This window comes from Orycteropus afer, unplaced genomic scaffold (genome assembly GCF_000298275.1).
Source record: "Orycteropus afer afer isolate SDZICR_OR568_19922 unplaced genomic scaffold, OryAfe1.0 scaffold00006, whole genome shotgun sequence".
Classification (NCBI taxonomy): domain Eukaryota; kingdom Metazoa; phylum Chordata; class Mammalia; order Tubulidentata; family Orycteropodidae; genus Orycteropus; species Orycteropus afer.
Genome location: NW_006921593.1, coordinates 21,370,732 through 21,386,296, shown reverse-complemented (window position 1 = coordinate 21,386,296; position 15,565 = coordinate 21,370,732). Strand labels below are relative to the sequence as shown.

General features: G+C 59.3%; 2 protein-coding genes across 2 annotated transcripts in view; one reads left to right on the top strand and one right to left on the bottom strand.

Moving 5' to 3' along the window:
* The window catches only part of ERFE (erythroferrone), a 15,025-nt gene extending 11,637 nt beyond the window's left edge, over positions 1-3,388 (top strand). The window contains exons 8-12 of the mRNA XM_042780783.1: positions 1-85; positions 153-261; positions 538-628; positions 2,459-2,537; positions 3,290-3,388. The exon at positions 1-85 is cut by the window's left edge and continues 217 nt beyond it. Of these exons, the coding sequence (XP_042636717.1) occupies positions 1-85; positions 153-261; positions 538-628; positions 2,459-2,537; positions 3,290-3,388 (463 nt within the window). The remainder of the gene's footprint in view (positions 86-152; positions 262-537; positions 629-2,458; positions 2,538-3,289) is intronic.
* Positions 3,389-5,921: 2,533 nt separating this feature from the next.
* LOC103199295 (ILK associated serine/threonine phosphatase) overlaps positions 5,922-15,565 on the bottom strand; it is a 30,919-nt gene continuing 21,275 nt past the window's right edge. The window contains exons 6-12 of the mRNA XM_007943555.1: positions 14,418-14,524; positions 13,947-14,040; positions 13,597-13,684; positions 12,339-12,460; positions 7,949-8,068; positions 6,329-6,410; positions 5,922-6,062 (exon numbers count right to left, since the gene is read on the bottom strand). Coding sequence (XP_007941746.1) covers positions 5,922-6,062; positions 6,329-6,410; positions 7,949-8,068; positions 12,339-12,460; positions 13,597-13,684; positions 13,947-14,040; positions 14,418-14,524 — 754 coding nt within the window. The remainder of the gene's footprint in view (positions 6,063-6,328; positions 6,411-7,948; positions 8,069-12,338; positions 12,461-13,596; positions 13,685-13,946; positions 14,041-14,417; positions 14,525-15,565) is intronic.

Genomic DNA, 15,565 nt, shown 5'->3' with positions numbered 1-15,565 from the left:
CGTCGACGCCGCCTTCCACTGCCGCCTGCGCCACGACACGCCGGTGGAGCGGCGCTCGCTGCACGAGCTCGGCCTCTACCACGTGGTGAGTCCGCGGGGCAGGGGGCGGGCCGGGGGCCGGGGATCCGGCTGACTGGCCCCTGTCCCCGCAGCCTGACGCCGAGGGCGCCTTCTGCCGCGGCCCCGGCCTGAATCTGACCAGCGGCCAGTACACGGCGCCCGTGGCCGGCTTGTACGCCTTCGCGGCAGCGCTGCACGTGGGTGAGGCCCGCTGCGGGGGTGGGGGCGCGCGGCTGGATCCCGCCTAGCCCGGGACTCTGCCCCGCCCCAGTCCACTGCTCTGATCCCGCCTCGCCCGGGACCCCGCCCACTCCCACTCCTCGGGCTAGGCCCCGCCCCAGTCCGTGGACCACACCCCGCCCCTCCGACCACACAGTTGTTCGTTGGACCACGCCCCCTCGGACCACGTCCCAGTCCCTGCGGCTCCCGACAGCCCGGCGCCCCCTGACACTGCGTCCGTGACCCTGTTCCCCATAGCACTTGCTGATCCGCCGAGGCGGGGGCTACCGCGCGCCCGGGACCACCTGCGCCTGCTCGTCTGTATCCAGTCCCTGTGCCAGCGCCACGTGTGAGTGGGGAATGGCTTCCCATGCACCCCCACCCCCAAAGACCCTCCCGGCCTGGTCACCCAGAGGGCAAGCATTGCCCATTCTCCGGAGCCTGCCTGTCGACCTCCCCTTTACCCTGTCCTGTGCTTTTGAAAAGACCCGAATCCCCCACCTCCCCCCATCCCGGCCACCACTGTGGCCCAGGTGCCCAACACCTTCCTGGCCTCCCGTCCACTACAGCCTGCCTTCACAGACGCCAGGGGACTCTCAGAGACCCCTTGTTGGTGCCCCCCAACTTCTGGGGACCTGAGAGGCCTGGTCCTTCCTAGCCTGGCCCCAGCCTCCTTCCTCCCCCTCCAGATGGCCTCAGGCACCAGCATCCTCTGCAGGAGGTCACCCCATTGCCACTGAGTGCCACCATACCTGTGCACTTTCTCACCACACAACCACTTTTTTTTTTCAATTTTTATTGTGATTTGTTTTTGAAGTTTACAGAGCAAGTTCGTTTTCCCTACAGCAGTTCATACACATTTTGTCTCAAGACATTGACTGCAATTTCCTTCAATGCAACAGCTCCCCTCCCACTTCCTCCCCGTAGTCACCTCTTCCCTGTGTCCTTCCCTTCATGCACTCCTGCCCGGAGCTGTCTCCCTGTGCACACACAGCCCTTCCATTCTCCCATCTTTGTTCTTTCCAAGGAGTGTATCTATCTAATGTAAATGTTCAGTTCATATGCCTGTCTTTTGTTTAGCTGGAAGCCACAGGTGTGAGTTCAGTTCCAGACTTGAAGGGCAGCTAGGGGCCATAGTCTCAGGGTTTCCACCAGGCTCCATCAGACCAGCAAACTGGTGTGTTTTTTTGTTGTTGTTGTTTTGTTTTTTGTGATTCTGAGTTTTGTTCCACATTGTTCCCACTCTATTTGGGATCTCCTACATAGATCCCTCTCCAAGTGGTTGACAGTGGTAGCCGGACACCATCTAGTTCTTCTGGTCTCATGGTCATGTAGACTGAGGACTGCATGGTTTGCCAGTCCCTTGGGCTAATTGTTTCCATGCGTCTTTGGTTTTCATTCTTTACTCTGGACCAGGAGAGACCTGACCCATCATTACATCTAGATAGCCACTTGCAAGCTTTTAAGATCCCAGTTGCTACACACCAAAGGAGGCTGTGGAACGATGTTTTCGTGTAGGGTGTTGTGCCAGTTGAGCTTGATGTCCCCTACAACTATAGTCCCGAGCCCACCCGTCCAATGACTCCCTCCCTCTGGGTAGCTGGCTGTGGGCAGCAAGTCACCACAGTCTTGTCTTTCGTCAGCTCTGCGATACACCTGGGGGTTTGGGGAGCACCCAGCCATTTCTTGACTCTGTGCCTCCATCCACTTGGGCCGCACCTCATGAGCTCCATGAGGACAGGCACCCTGTCACATCCCTGTGTCCCCAGCACCCAGCGCAGCAGAGAGCACGTGCTGTGGGAGGAATGATGGATGGTGCAGACCTCCCTGGCCCGCCCTGGAGCCCTGGGCTGTTACACGCCCTCTGTAGGTTGCTGCTCCCTGGCCCCCGCCAGTGCCCAGCGTAGGGCGCAGCTGCAGCTGGCCTTGGCGTGCCTCCCCTGCCCTGCTGTGCCCACTGCCCCTCAGGCCCTGGCTCCGACACCCCCCACGGGAACACCGCCAGAACCAGTGTCCCCACGGCGCTGTGGGCTTTGGGAATGTGAGGGGCACGTGGTGGAGAGGCTGAGGGTCTCTGGAGCGCAGGTGCAGCCCAGGCTGCCGTGAACTAGACTTGGCCGTCCTGAGCAGGTGCTGGGGCACCCGGGCTTGGACTGACCAGGATTTCTTCCCGCCACAGCTCCCTGGAGGCTGTCGTGGGGCTGGAACGCACCAGTGACCTCTTCACCATCGCTGTCAATGGCATTCTGTACCTGCAGGTGCGTGGGGCTTGGCACGGAGGGGCCCTACCTGGGCACGGTCGCCGGCAGGGGTTGCTGGGATGCTCACTTCAGAGGCCCAGGAGAGGTCGGGGTCGCCAGGTGCTAGCTCTGGCCTGGCCTGGTGCCCTGGGGCCACCCCCCCTTTTCAGCAGCCACTCCACTGCAGTCTCCAGTGTTCAAAAGCCTGAGCGTCCCTTGCCCAGTGCCATGCTGAGGGGCTTAGAACGGGCAGCCACTCTGAGGAGGAGCACAGGAGGGGTTTGGCACGTGGTAGAGACTCGCGTTTACTGACGGGGTTTGCTGAAAGAAAAACAGCGCAGGCCTAAGTAGCACCGACTACCCCAGCAATGCTTTATAGATGACGCTCAAGGCACAGAGAGGGTACATGACTGCGCAGGGTCACACAGCTGTCACACACAGTCTACTGTGGTGGCTGAGAGGTCCTTGGGGGTCTTGTCCAGGGAACTGCGACCCATGCTTCCCGAGCCCCCAGGAACCTGGTTGATGCAGCCCTGCGGGGGACCAGTGCCGGCCCACCGAGCTGTGAGGCCGAGTGCCAGTCCTGGGGCAGCACTCCACGCCCAGGCTGTCCCTGTCCCCTTCTGAAGATAGAGGATTACTTGTCCGAAGAGCTGGGCTGGAGTCCAGCCCCGCCAGCCCCTGCTCGTGCAGCTCTCTGCAGAGCACTGAGCGGGCGGGGCTGGGGGGCGGCCAGCCTGAGGCCCTGCCGTCGCTTGCCTCCCCTGCAGCCCGGGCAGTATGCCTCGGTCTTCCTGGACAATGCCAGCGGCTCCTCCCTCACGGTGCGTGGCGGCTCCCGCTTCAGCGCAGTTCTCCTCGGCCTGTGAGTGGCCACTGCCGGCCCTACCCTACCGGACAGAGCGAGCCACTTCCTGGACAGCGTTGGCGTGGGCATGGCCACGGTCACAAGTAGGGGGAGACCCATCAGGGCTGCTGTCCCCACAGCCACTGCAGTAGTCTGTCAGGGGGCCTCCGTGTCTGTCCTGTGGCCCACCCAGCCCCTTGGCCATCTTTCCTGCCATTCCAGTGGGTCCAGGGAGCACGTGTGGAGGCCTGTTGGCCTGCCTGGAGGTCTCCGAGCTCAGACTGGCTCTGCCTTTCTCACCTTTGTCACCATCTGGGGTCCAGCCTCACCTGTCCCTCCCCAGCTGCCCCTCTGCCTGCCCGTGGCCCTTGGGACGTTGCTTGGCCTGTGGTGACCATGGGTCCCCAGCACAGCAGCCTTGGGACAGAGGGTGCTGGAAAGGGGCTGCCAAGTGGGTGGCAAGTCTGGGTCTGGCATCACTAGGGATGAGGGCAGGTCACCTGGCAGACAGGCCACACCTGCCCCCCAGCAAGTCCTCCAAAGGACAAGGCCAGCTCCAACCCCCTCCAGAGGCCGGCCCTCCCTGTCCCCTTCTGACAGGCAGAAACAGCCCAGCAGACGGATCATCCACTCAGGTGGATCGTGGTCCTGTGGCCAGAGATGCAGAGGCTGCCCCGAGCTCCCGGCAGCTGGCCACACGGCAGACAAGGGGAGAACGTGCCAGGAGATGGCACCTGGAGAGTTCCCAGGAGGCAGGGGTGCAGCCTACCAGGGTGTGGCTTCCAAGGTGCAGCACTGCCCCAGGGCGGGGTGTGAACAATGAGGCAGCCTTCTCTCAGGGCCCTGATCAAGGGGAGGGAGCTTTCCTGAGGCCCCACTGCTCCTCCCCTTTGGCTCCAAGGGATGTTATCACCACAGGCCCTCCTCGGGCCACACGGTCAGCCATGTGACTAGAGGAGGAGCGTGCAGGGGTTGTGGCCACAGTCACCTTAACGTTCTAGCTGGCTTCAGGGTAAGAGATGCCCCCAGGGGGAGTGGCCAGCACACCCCAGAGCCCAGCATCTCCCGCCAAGCCAGGGGGGCCACAGAGCAGCACAAACACTCCAGCCACCAGCCTCTGGGTTCCCAGTAGGACCGGCCCCCACCCTACCAGGAAGCCGCTGGCCCGGGGTCTGGATGCGCCTTGGCGACTGATAAGGGCAGGGATCCACCCTCCGCGGATTTTACTTTGTATCCGAGGGACACATTTTAGAGAAGTTATCTTTTTCCCTTGAAAACGCTATGTATCTCTCTCAGCATAAGTGTATGTTCCCTAGCAGTTTGTTGAAATATTTATTGTATGGTATTGGCAGACGGAATACATTCATGTAACCGACCTTGGGAGGCGCTTCGAGTACTTGAGTTCTGTCCCGCAGTCACACTAAGGTGCAGCACGAGCAGCGGCCGAGCCCTGGACCGTCCAGGTGCAGCAGAGGACGTGGCCGAGGCGGCAAGGACGTGTCTGACCAACTTTTAGGCCTTGAAGGGTCCCAGGGACCCCAAGGTGGGCGTCATGCACCCCAACACTGGGAAGACCCTGCTAGCCCCATGCCTGAATTCTCAGCTTTTTCTTCATTGACACCCAGCCCCTCCCTCAGCACTTGCTCGGTGCGCACACACCAACCCCTTTTCACTGTCTCCACGTTTCCATTCCTGGCCTCCCCACAGCAGATCCCCAGGAAGAGCCTGCAGTGTGCTCTGAGGGACTGGTGGCTGGATTCAAACCCCAGGAGCTCGACTGCTGGACGGTGTGTGCTGGGTGGGGGCCGGGCAATGGTAGGGCCCCTGGTTCCCCTGAGCCAAACGTTCACCCCCAGAGTTCTCTGAGCTGCTTCCAGAAGCCAGCCGCAGGGATGGTGAGGGTGCATCCCAAAGGGGCACAAGGGAGGTCCTGCAACGTGGGTTCCTGGCCAGCTGGACACGTACCTGCTGCCTTTGCCCTTCGGGCCACAGCTGGACCAGCCCACAGCCAACTTCTGAAGAGGAAGCTGAAGCAGGGCTGTGCTGAGTAGCCCCCCAAGTGTGTCACGCCCCAGGGACCTCGCTCTCCAGACCACCCCCCAGCTCACGCCTGTCACCCAGAGCCCACGGTCCCCCTGCTGTATTGAAGAGCTGATGGGCACCTGGCTCTACCCAAGCAACCCAGGCTCCGAGTCCCTGGTCTTGGACGAACCTGGATTCACGCCATGGGAACTTAGAACTTTTTCTTCTTCTGGAAAGATGGCAGACTGCGCACTAGTCCTAGCCTGGTCTTCACCTGTCAGAGCCACCATCCCCTCCAGTAAACGGGGTGACCACCCCCCACCTGGGGTCGTCATGAGGACGGACAGCTCAGGCCAAGGGTCTGCCAAGCTCCAACAGGAGAGCCCAGAGCGCACACGGCATCAGGTGTGCTGCCAACACAAGAGAACTTGAGAGACTAGGAAAAAAAACAAAACAAAACCTTTATTTACAACCATGGGGTCCCAGAGGTGCACACAGACGTCACAGTGACCTCCAGCACCTACGTGCGGCCTTCACTGCCCAACACGCACCAACATGACCGTCACGTTGTCTGCCGAGCCCCGCTGCACAGCCTTGCTGGCCAGCCGGTTGCAGGCTGCTTCGTAGCGGGCGTCCACAGTTGGCTTCCCTTCCCGGGTCTGGATCTTGTCATCCTGCCAGACAGGAGGGGCACACCTGACAGGGTGACCCTGCACCCTAGTGACACTCCTGGGACTCTACTACCAAGAGCAGGAACCACGCAGGTGCCTCGAGCAGGCGGAGCGGACAGCGACATGTCCATGTACGTGAGACTGGTGTAAAGGCATGGGGACCTCCCTCCACCAACCAGGTGACCACAGAGGGACAGGGTCACGGGGCCACCACTGCGCCAAACAGTAAGGTGGCGAGGGGACATGGCATTCCCTCAGGAGCTTCTCACCTCAAGGCAGGACAGGATGAAGTTCACGGCTTCTTCTGGGGTGAAGACCTTGAAGAGGCCATCACAAGCCAGCAAGATGAACCTACGAGGGGAGCAGAGAGGGTCTGAACAGCAAGAAGGAAACAGCCTGGTGGTACAGTGTCACCACCATCCAACTATTCAAGGCTTCTTCTTGTTGTTACAACAGACTTTTAAATCAGCCTAATGTCCAGGAGACAGACTGAAACTTGAAAAACACCTGTGGCACATGGACACATGGGACAGCATTACAAGCCCCCTGCCTTCCCCAGGGACACAGGTCTGCTCTCACCAACTCTGAGAGCCCTGGGGAACAAAGGCAGAAAACCCCAGGTTCTGCTCCATGCACCCGGATTAACCCATTATGGCCCTTGAGCCACCGCCAGGTGCAGCCCAGAGCGGCCTCCCTGAGCGTGCACGCGCTGCAGGGCAACCACCACCCGGTGCTGTGGTCCGAGAACGCGGGATTCCCCCCTTCAACATCCCTGCGCCCAGCCTCTGGAGGGAGGCCTTGGAGACAGGCTGCATTAGACGTGGCCACCTTCTCTCCACATTCCTGGTTTCTGCTCCCCTCTGCCTGAGCACAGGCCTGTGTGGGACCCAGTGGGCCAGGCCCGGAGCAGCTTAGCACACGGCATGGAACCGTGTACCCCACTATTAATTGAGGGCCAAGTCTAGACTAGGGTTCAGAAGACTTCCTGAGGCAGCCTTCAGAGAACCAGGAGATGCAGGCCAGAGGGGACAAGGCATGAGAAAGCCCAAGGGGCGGGCAGGGGGCCTGTGTGCGTCTGTCCCCACCACTGAAGCTGGGGCTGCAGTCCCCCTTGGGAAGGAGTGCTCAGTTGCAGTGGTCAACAGACCCTTCTCACCCCCGTATCAACTGTCCCCAGTCCCATTCCTGGGCTCCCTCTGTTCTCTGTCCGAGGCCCACTGCCCCGAGCCCCCCCTTCTCTGTCCTGAGTCCTGTCCTTGCCCACCCCGCTCTCTGTCCCCAAGTCCGGTTCCTGGGTACCCCCTGTTCTCTGCCCTAAGTCCCACTGCCCTGAGGTCCCCATTCTCCATCCCAAGTCCTGTTGCCCTGAGTTCCCAGTTCGTCCCGAGTCCTGTTCCCCTCAGCCCCTTCCAGTCTCATCTCTGCCTCAACTCCCCCCAGTGGGTCTCCCTGGCCCCTCAAAACCTACTCTTTGGTGGCCTGGACCTCATCTTCAGACAAGTTCAGCGTTGGCAGCTACGCTGTCTCCACCTAACCCCCCTCACCCCCCATCTTGGCTGTGCTGACAAACCCTCACGCTTCTCCACAGGGCCCTCCACAAACTGTCCCCAAAGCCTGTCACCTCTACCCCCCAGCACCTGACTGGCCATGTGTGTGCTTCTCTGCCTGGAAGCCCAAGGCAAGTTCCCCCACAGCCTCCTGGAGCACCCCTAAGGGCACACGCTGGATTGGAACGACACATGGGCTCCCCTACATGTGACTACACATGGGAGACAAAATTCTGACCTCTGCTCCCAGGGCCGACACCCCTCCCCCCGAGGTCTGCCACACAAGCAGGAACTAGTCAGGCAGCAAGGCCGTGTGTGCCCCCGTGCCCCTGCAGGACTCACCTGTCGTTGGGGGTTAGCTGGCAACGTCTGATGTCAGGCACAGAGGTGACTCCACAACGCTTGTACTGCCCGTCCCCGATGGAGCGCGACACTTCCAGCACACCCAAGACACGCCCATCCCTACGACGAGAGCACACTCAGCCTCCGCTGGCTGCCTGTGAGCCACAGCATGAGGCGGCCCTGAAGGAGAGGCGGGACGGAGGGCAGGTGCGGCCGGTGGGGCACCATTGTGGGCCAGAGCTGCCCTTTCTGCCTCGGCCGCTCTCCAGAGACACACCCAGGTCCCGTGCTGTCTGCTTGGCTCCAGGCCCTGGCACTGGGGCTGGACACCAGGGGCCCCAACTGATGGGCAGTGCCCGCGGCAGCACTCCCCCGGCCCCTCGTCTGAGGCCAGCACTGGTTCCCATCACTGGAGGGCACACCTGGCTCCAGGCCCTCGCACTGTGGCTGCACACATCCCTGGAGGGTGACACTGGCTCCCGGTCCTCAAGCCCAGCGCTTCAGACCAGGGTATCCTGGGTGGCAACCGGGCACTGCTTTTTGCTGTGCTTTGTCTCTCATCTCAAAGCAACCTGGGATTCAAGCCTGCAGCCAGGGTTAAGATTGGTGGGCGGAGAGGGTGTCTGCAGCCCAGTCTCCTGAGGGCAGGACAGTGCCCAGGAGTGACGAGGCCCAGACCTGGACTATTTCCTTTACAGCAGGTGTGGGTGTGACTTGACGTGAATGGGAAGATTCTCACAGCATCAAAATTTACACATCCTGATTTTGGATAACAGGACTGGGAAGAGATGGGGCAGGGATATTGTCACAAGACAGCTGTGACCAGGAGCCAGCACTGGCTTGAAGCCCCCAAGAGTGACTAGTACTGGATTTCCCCACCCATGTATCCTTGGGCAGCCACAGCCTCCCAGGCCCCACCCACATATGTAATAAGGAAAGGAAGAGACCCACAGTGCCTTCGAGGCCCCAGACGGTTTGGGGGAGCACTCAGTACAGAGGTCACCCGTTGTGACAGTGCTCCCAGGTCAGGAGGGGACGCTCTGAGGTGTGTGGAGGAGATCCCGTGATGGGAGCTCCTTGGCTGCCAAGCACCTTCTTGGAGGCAATGGGCCTGGCCTTCACAGCACCTGTGAGGTGCTGTCTTTCACCCAATGGTAGAATGGCCAGCACCTGGTCCAGAGCATAATGATGTGGGTGCTCCAGGAATGACAGATGGGAGATTTCTGAACGTCATGCCTCAGTCATCAGAGCGTGTCCCCGACAGCTCCTGGACACGGCACTGCCACATGGAGCTCTAAGTGCTCCTGTGTGGGAGCCCGCATCTGCCCGCTGCCTTCTTTGTGGGACCAAACAAGACGGCTTTCCCTGGGAAGGACAGGTCCAAATACATCTTTCATTTCACTTAGGTTTTTCACTGTAAAGATTTTTTGAGGGGGAAAAAAAAACTAAAATCAAGCACACAAGGAAAAAGACCCAATCACCAGCAGGGTGACACGCAGAGTCCACGCTGCTGACGGTCCGTCTGCAACGACGGGCACTCCAGATGGAAGAAGAGCTGCGAGACTCCTAACCCACAACACGGTCGCGCTAATAAGGTTCAAGCTGTCACGGCAAATACGAGGATGTGGCTGAGTAGGGGCAACCGCTTCTGCTGTCTTCCTAAGCTACAAGTCCCTGGGGTGGTGCCAGCAGTTAGACACCCAGTCACTAACCCAAAGGTTGCAGGTTGGAGTCCACGTAGAGGCACCACAGAAGAAAGAGCTGGCCACCGGCTTCTGAAAACCCAGCCACACTGGCAACCCCGTGGAGCACAGCCCTTCTCTGACATACACGGGTTTACCGGGAGTTGGAGCAGACTTGGCCACAGCTGGTTTATAACATTAAGTCAAGAAACAGCTCTGCAAGGTTAACTTTGAACAGGAAACAGCGACCTTACAATTGTTCATGATCTGAAGCGTGCACATACGTGCACACGCATGTCCCACACAGTCTCTGAGCCAGCGCTGCCATGTGGAGAGCTAAGTCTCCTGTGTAGCATCCCTCGGTCACCAGAGCGAGTCCCCGACAGCTCCTGCACACGGCGCTGCCACGTGGAGGACTGAGAAGGAAGGCCACCCCACTGAAATGGGCATCCCCAGCATATGCCCCTGGCTCTTAGAAATCACCCCAGAAGTGTCACAGGGCATGCAAGTCAGCTAGAGCACCCACTGGCCAGACCAGGGTGAGGTGAGCAGCCAAGGCACTGCAATGCCATGTCCCCAGTGACCACAAGGTGGGGCTCTAGGGACAGACGAGTGAAAGAAACAAACTGATAGCATAGCACCTAAGGCACTTAACTGCTAACCAGAAGGATGGCACTTCAAACCCACCAGCCACTCCTGGGAGGGAAGGTTGGGCAATCATTACTTCCACAGTGATACAGCCTCGGAAACCCAAGGAGGGGTCGCTATGAGTAGGATCCGACTCGACAGCAGAGAGTTTTGTTTTTTTGGTTTGGTAACACAGTGGGTAAGGCATTGGCTGCTAACCAGAAGGTCAGCAGTTCAAACCCCCCAGCTGCTCCACGGGAAGAAGATGAGACTCTACTTCCACAGAGATCGACAGCCCTGGAAACCCTCTGGGGGTTGCTAGGATTTGAAATGGCCTCGATGGCAGTGGGTGTCTTGGTTTGCTTTTTGTAGGCTGCTAGTAAAGGCACGGGTCCCTTCCTCCTGCGTTTCTGGAGGAGAAGGCCGTTGGGAAGAGCATGCCCGTGAGCAGGTGAAGGGCTGAAAACTGAACCCCCCTCTGCCACCCACCAAAACGACCGAGATGGGCATGGCCACAGAGGGACGCCCACACCACTGGCTGAAGGGCTGGGGACAGGACAGCCACAGGGTCACCATCACTCGTGATGACGGGGGCAAACAGGCACCTCCACGCTGCAGACCTGGCTGCACCCACCGCAGCCAAGTGACGGGTCCAGTGTTTGCAGCAGGACCTCATGGGTCTGCTGTGAGGGGCAATCAAGCACACAGCACCCCCCATCTACGTCTCCAAAAACGTTCCACCTGAATCTAAAGCAGCCTTCAGACCTGACTTACAGTTTACAGGAGAGACAGGGAAGAGAAGCAACCCAATGACCCAACGAACACACAGCCAAGCCCAGAATTCCTCAGGTAGGGTCTGCCCAGGAGCTGTGGGCTAAGGGAGCGGTCAGGGTCTAGAAAATGATGGAGGAACAGGGAGGACCAAACACACATTGTGACTGCTCACGGCCAAGACCCTGTGGGGACAGCGGGGACATGCTCTAGACAATCTAATACGGCCTAAGAAGCCGTTTGCCTAGGTGTGACCGTGGTGGGTGGCTGAGCACATGGGAAGGTCCTCCTCTCCAGGCGCCCACTTCCGTGTGGAGGGCGACACATTGCGTCTGCAGTAACTCCCAGAGCCTGTGCTGACGTGCGCACACGGACAGCAAACGGCACCGGCGGCACTGCTGGACCCAGGTGCACACCTGGGAGTGCTTCCACTGCTCACTGCTGAGCGAGGGGCCGACCCATGCCCCATCAGATGGTACACCAAGGCACCTGACACTGCTGTCATGAGAAGGGACCCAGGAAGAACTGCCACACCCGGGGCTGACCCACGCCCCGTCAGCACCTAGCACTGCTCCTCTTGAGGAGGGACCTGGGACCCAGGAAGGACTGCCACACAGTGGAGCCTGATTACACTCACAGGACTAGCAATCAATCTCTTTTGAAAAAAGTGGAATGCTAGAGTGATGAGAAGGAACAAAGGGATACCAGCCCTACAGTCATGGCGACATCCTAAGGCACCGACTTACACGGTGCTGAACAGTGCTCACAGTGACAAAAACGATGCCAAGAGCATGGCCCATGGGCTGAAACCAAGCCAATGACGCCATTGCTGCTCACACTGACAGCCACGGCCGAGATGGAATCACCGCGTAATCGATCAGAAGCCTGGACGGACGCTGCTCCCCAGGAGAAAACACTCCTGACCAAGTGACAGTGCGCCACCCTGGAAGTGGGATTCCCCTGAACCGAGCAAGACCAAAGCCCTTCTTCACTGCGTGGAGCACCAGCAGGCACCAGGCCAGGAGAGGAGCACGGTCTCCAAAGACTGAAGACGGCCCCAGTCAGAGTGGCCTCTGCACCAGGGCAGCCCCAGGGGCCTAGAAGAGGTCAGCACCGTCCGGACCCTCACTGCCTTCACCACCTCGAGTGGGTTCTCTTGGGAGAACCTCACAAACTGAGGCTTCTTCAGCTGTCCTCAAAGATGGTGTTAACCAAGGCTCCTGGGCTCTGAGACAACAGCAAGGGGTGAACCTACAATAGTGACGTCTATGCCTCTTGACAGGAGGGGCCCGTCTGGGCCCGTGCGCTACCTGACGTTGCCCCCGGCCTTCTGTATCCGCATGCGCTCCTCGTACTGCGTGGGGTTGTGCTCTTTGCTCAGGCTCAGGGCCGCGTGCTTCTGGCTCTCCTCGTTGTAGCGGCAGAGGATGGCCTGCGGGGCAACAGCACGTGGTGAGGTTCAGGGAGCCGCTGCAGAGCGGGGTCACCGTCAGACTCGGATGGGGCCCGCTGAGCAGCTCGCAGCAAGGACTCACATTCCGGAGCACAGCACGGGGAGCCCAGCATGGGGGCTTGGTCCTGACCTAGCGCCAACCATGCTGGGGACCCAACTGACTGCTCCCGCCTGGGCTGCAGCCCCTCATCCCTGAAGCAAAAGGGGCACCAATGCCCCTTTGGCACTGTCTCCCGCCCCTCAGTCTACACAAAGTGAAGATGAGGGCGAGCGCAGGTGTGGGGACCAAAGGCCACCGCATGCACGTTCACCCAACCATGAGGTGGGTTCACTGTATCTCTTCTGAAGGAGGAAGCTGAGGCCATGGGATAAACCACCAACTTGTCTAAAGTGACCTGGCAGCGCCAGGATTCAAACGGGCCTGACTCTAGAGGGTCCTCTGCCAGTTTCCTCCTGCGACTGGTGAAGCCGTTCGGTGAAGGGAACCTCTGAGAGTCAACTAGAATGTGACCTCCTCTGGCACAGGGGCTGCTGTCTGGGTGTTTACTGCTACGGAACCACGTCACCGCAAAAGCAGCAGCAGGGCGGGGAGCAGTGACGTCCAGCCTGAAGACCTGCTCAACTGCAGGGCAGGAAATGTCAGTACTGTGCTGTGGAGGAGCCCGGAGGCTGGCTGGCAGTGATGATGCAGTTGACAATGGACCTGACAGGGAGCAGGGACGGAAGCTGGGTGTATGAGGTGACCATGGGGACCAATGCCCTTGGCCTTCTCCCCTGACTAGGTGGACTGAGCTCAGTGGGTAAAGGGCACACCACTGCCAGCTTCAGTTCTGGACTTGGTCTGAAGTCACTGTGACTTGACCCGCAGCACCCTTGGAAGAGCTCATGAAGGGAGGAAACCTGAAGCCACAGGCCTTTCCGGAGCGCCAACTGCCCCACACACGGCTGCCACTGGCTGTGGAGCCCGGCTTCGGCCCTGCACTGGGACAGCACAGCCCCAGAGCACAGGCCAACAAGCACGTCATCTCGTCGTACCCAGCCCCTAACCCGTGCCTGCAGGCTGGCCTTCTCCCACAGAGCCTGCCGCTATCCGATGGGCGGCCCTGGACACATACCCGACTGTCTCCAAGGTTAGCAATGTAAAGCGTGTTGTCTACAGCCAGAACACATGTGGCGGTGGACCCATCTTTCCAAGCCGGCTTCCTTGGGGAGAGAGCGGAGACGGTCATCACCGGCAGGCCAGCACCGAGAGTCCTCCCCAGAGCCAAAGGGAATGTGTCTCAGACACTAAAAGGACCGTCCCCGAGATAGGACCTTCCCTGCTCTGGGTTAACAGTGATGCGGGCCTGCTCAGTGCACGTCCCTTGGAGGTGGGAGCGTTACAGGTACACTGCTCAGGAGGCCGGGGTGCGGTGGGAAGAGCAGTGCACCCCCGTCACAGCACGTGTGCCTTTGATGTACTCACTGGCTGGAAGCTTGTTTAAGGAACTCTTCATCCGTGTGCTTGAAAGTGTCCAGGAGACATCTTTTCACGGTTTTCTCGACGCTGACTACATCCCCTGCCCCAGAGGACCGAGAGAGAACAGCACTGAGCAGGGAACAGGCCCTCCTCCCACCGCATCGTGTCAGTACTGGGACCTGCTTCTTACACGACAGAGCTGTCTGTTTCCTCCCTGGGGCACAGGGCTGCCGTCTCACTGGCTACCCTAGGGCTAAAGCAAGATGCTCGCCCCTATCCAGACAGCGCACGAGTGGCGCCAGCCACTCAGGTGTGAGCAGTGCTAGGCCACACGTGCCCTGCGGGATCCGGGAGCCCACACTTCTAAGAACTGTTAGCTTCTTTGCTAAAGCCACAATGACAGTCTCACTGAGCCACAGTACTCAGCAGACCGCAAAAAGCGCAATGAGTCTTGGTGCGTTTCATTTGCAGACTCACCTTTAGGAAATTTCCTGATTAAGTTCTGATGCAAGTTCTGAGCAGCAAATTTGGAGGCTCGGATCCCCCCATGCCCGTCAAAAACGGCAAAGTACGAAACGCGAGCGCTGCAAGGACGGAGTGAGAGCCCGAGTCAGTCAAGGTCCCTGCTCCCGGGAGAAGCCCCCCACATCTCGGCACCAACCGGAAGCCAAGCACACTGTGCCAAACGGAGCACAAGGCAGCGACTCCAACCACTCACACGTCCGAGCACCTCTCAGACGTCCGAGCACCTCTCAGACGTCCGAGCACCTCTCACAGCACTTTCAACTGTTAAAAACCCACACTTGTTTCAAAACCTCAGGATCTGTTACCTGATTTTTCACTGAACATAAATTACAACTCAGAACATTTTTCCTATTTAAATCAGATTTAGTTTTAAATGTACACACACAGATAAACAGTTACTGATCTAGGACGGGAATATCTTTGTAAGGCAGGGGAGGTTCCAGAACCTGGACTCTGACAAACCAGGCCCAACATGAGTTTCCCTCCCCCGCACACGACCAGCTGCACGCGGTAGCCTAGCTGCTGGTCCCTGGCCCTCCGTGCCTAAACCCCCAGAAGGCACTGCTCTACCCGCGGAACAGCAGGAAAACCCCGTTGTTCGCCTCTCTGGCTGCCTGTCAGGTTTTCCTTCCCCCCTTGGCCTCCATGTCTGCACCAGCTGCCCTTGTTGACCTATCCACGGCTTCCAACTCTACCCCCAGGGTCAGGAAAGAAAAACACCCCCCCCCACAGCCAATGTCACAAAAACAAAATGTGTATAAATTGTTGAATGAGAAAGTAACTGACTCTGTAAACTTTTACCCAAATGACAGCAAAGAGTGGGGGGGAGGACCCTAAACAAATCACCCCCCACCCTGGCGGCAGCTCTTCAGCTCCTGGTGAACAGCCGTGTGGTGCCCTGTGCCATCAGCAGGGTTTCTCAACTTCAGCACCGCGACATTTGTGGCCAGATCATGGTGCGTGTGTGTGTGTTGGTGGGGTGTGTGTGTAGGGGTGTGTGTGGGGGGAGGGTGTATAGGTGTGTGGGGGGAGGGTGTATAGGTGTGTAGGTTGTGTGGGGGGAGGGTGTATAGGTGTGTGGGCATGTGTGTGTTGGGGGG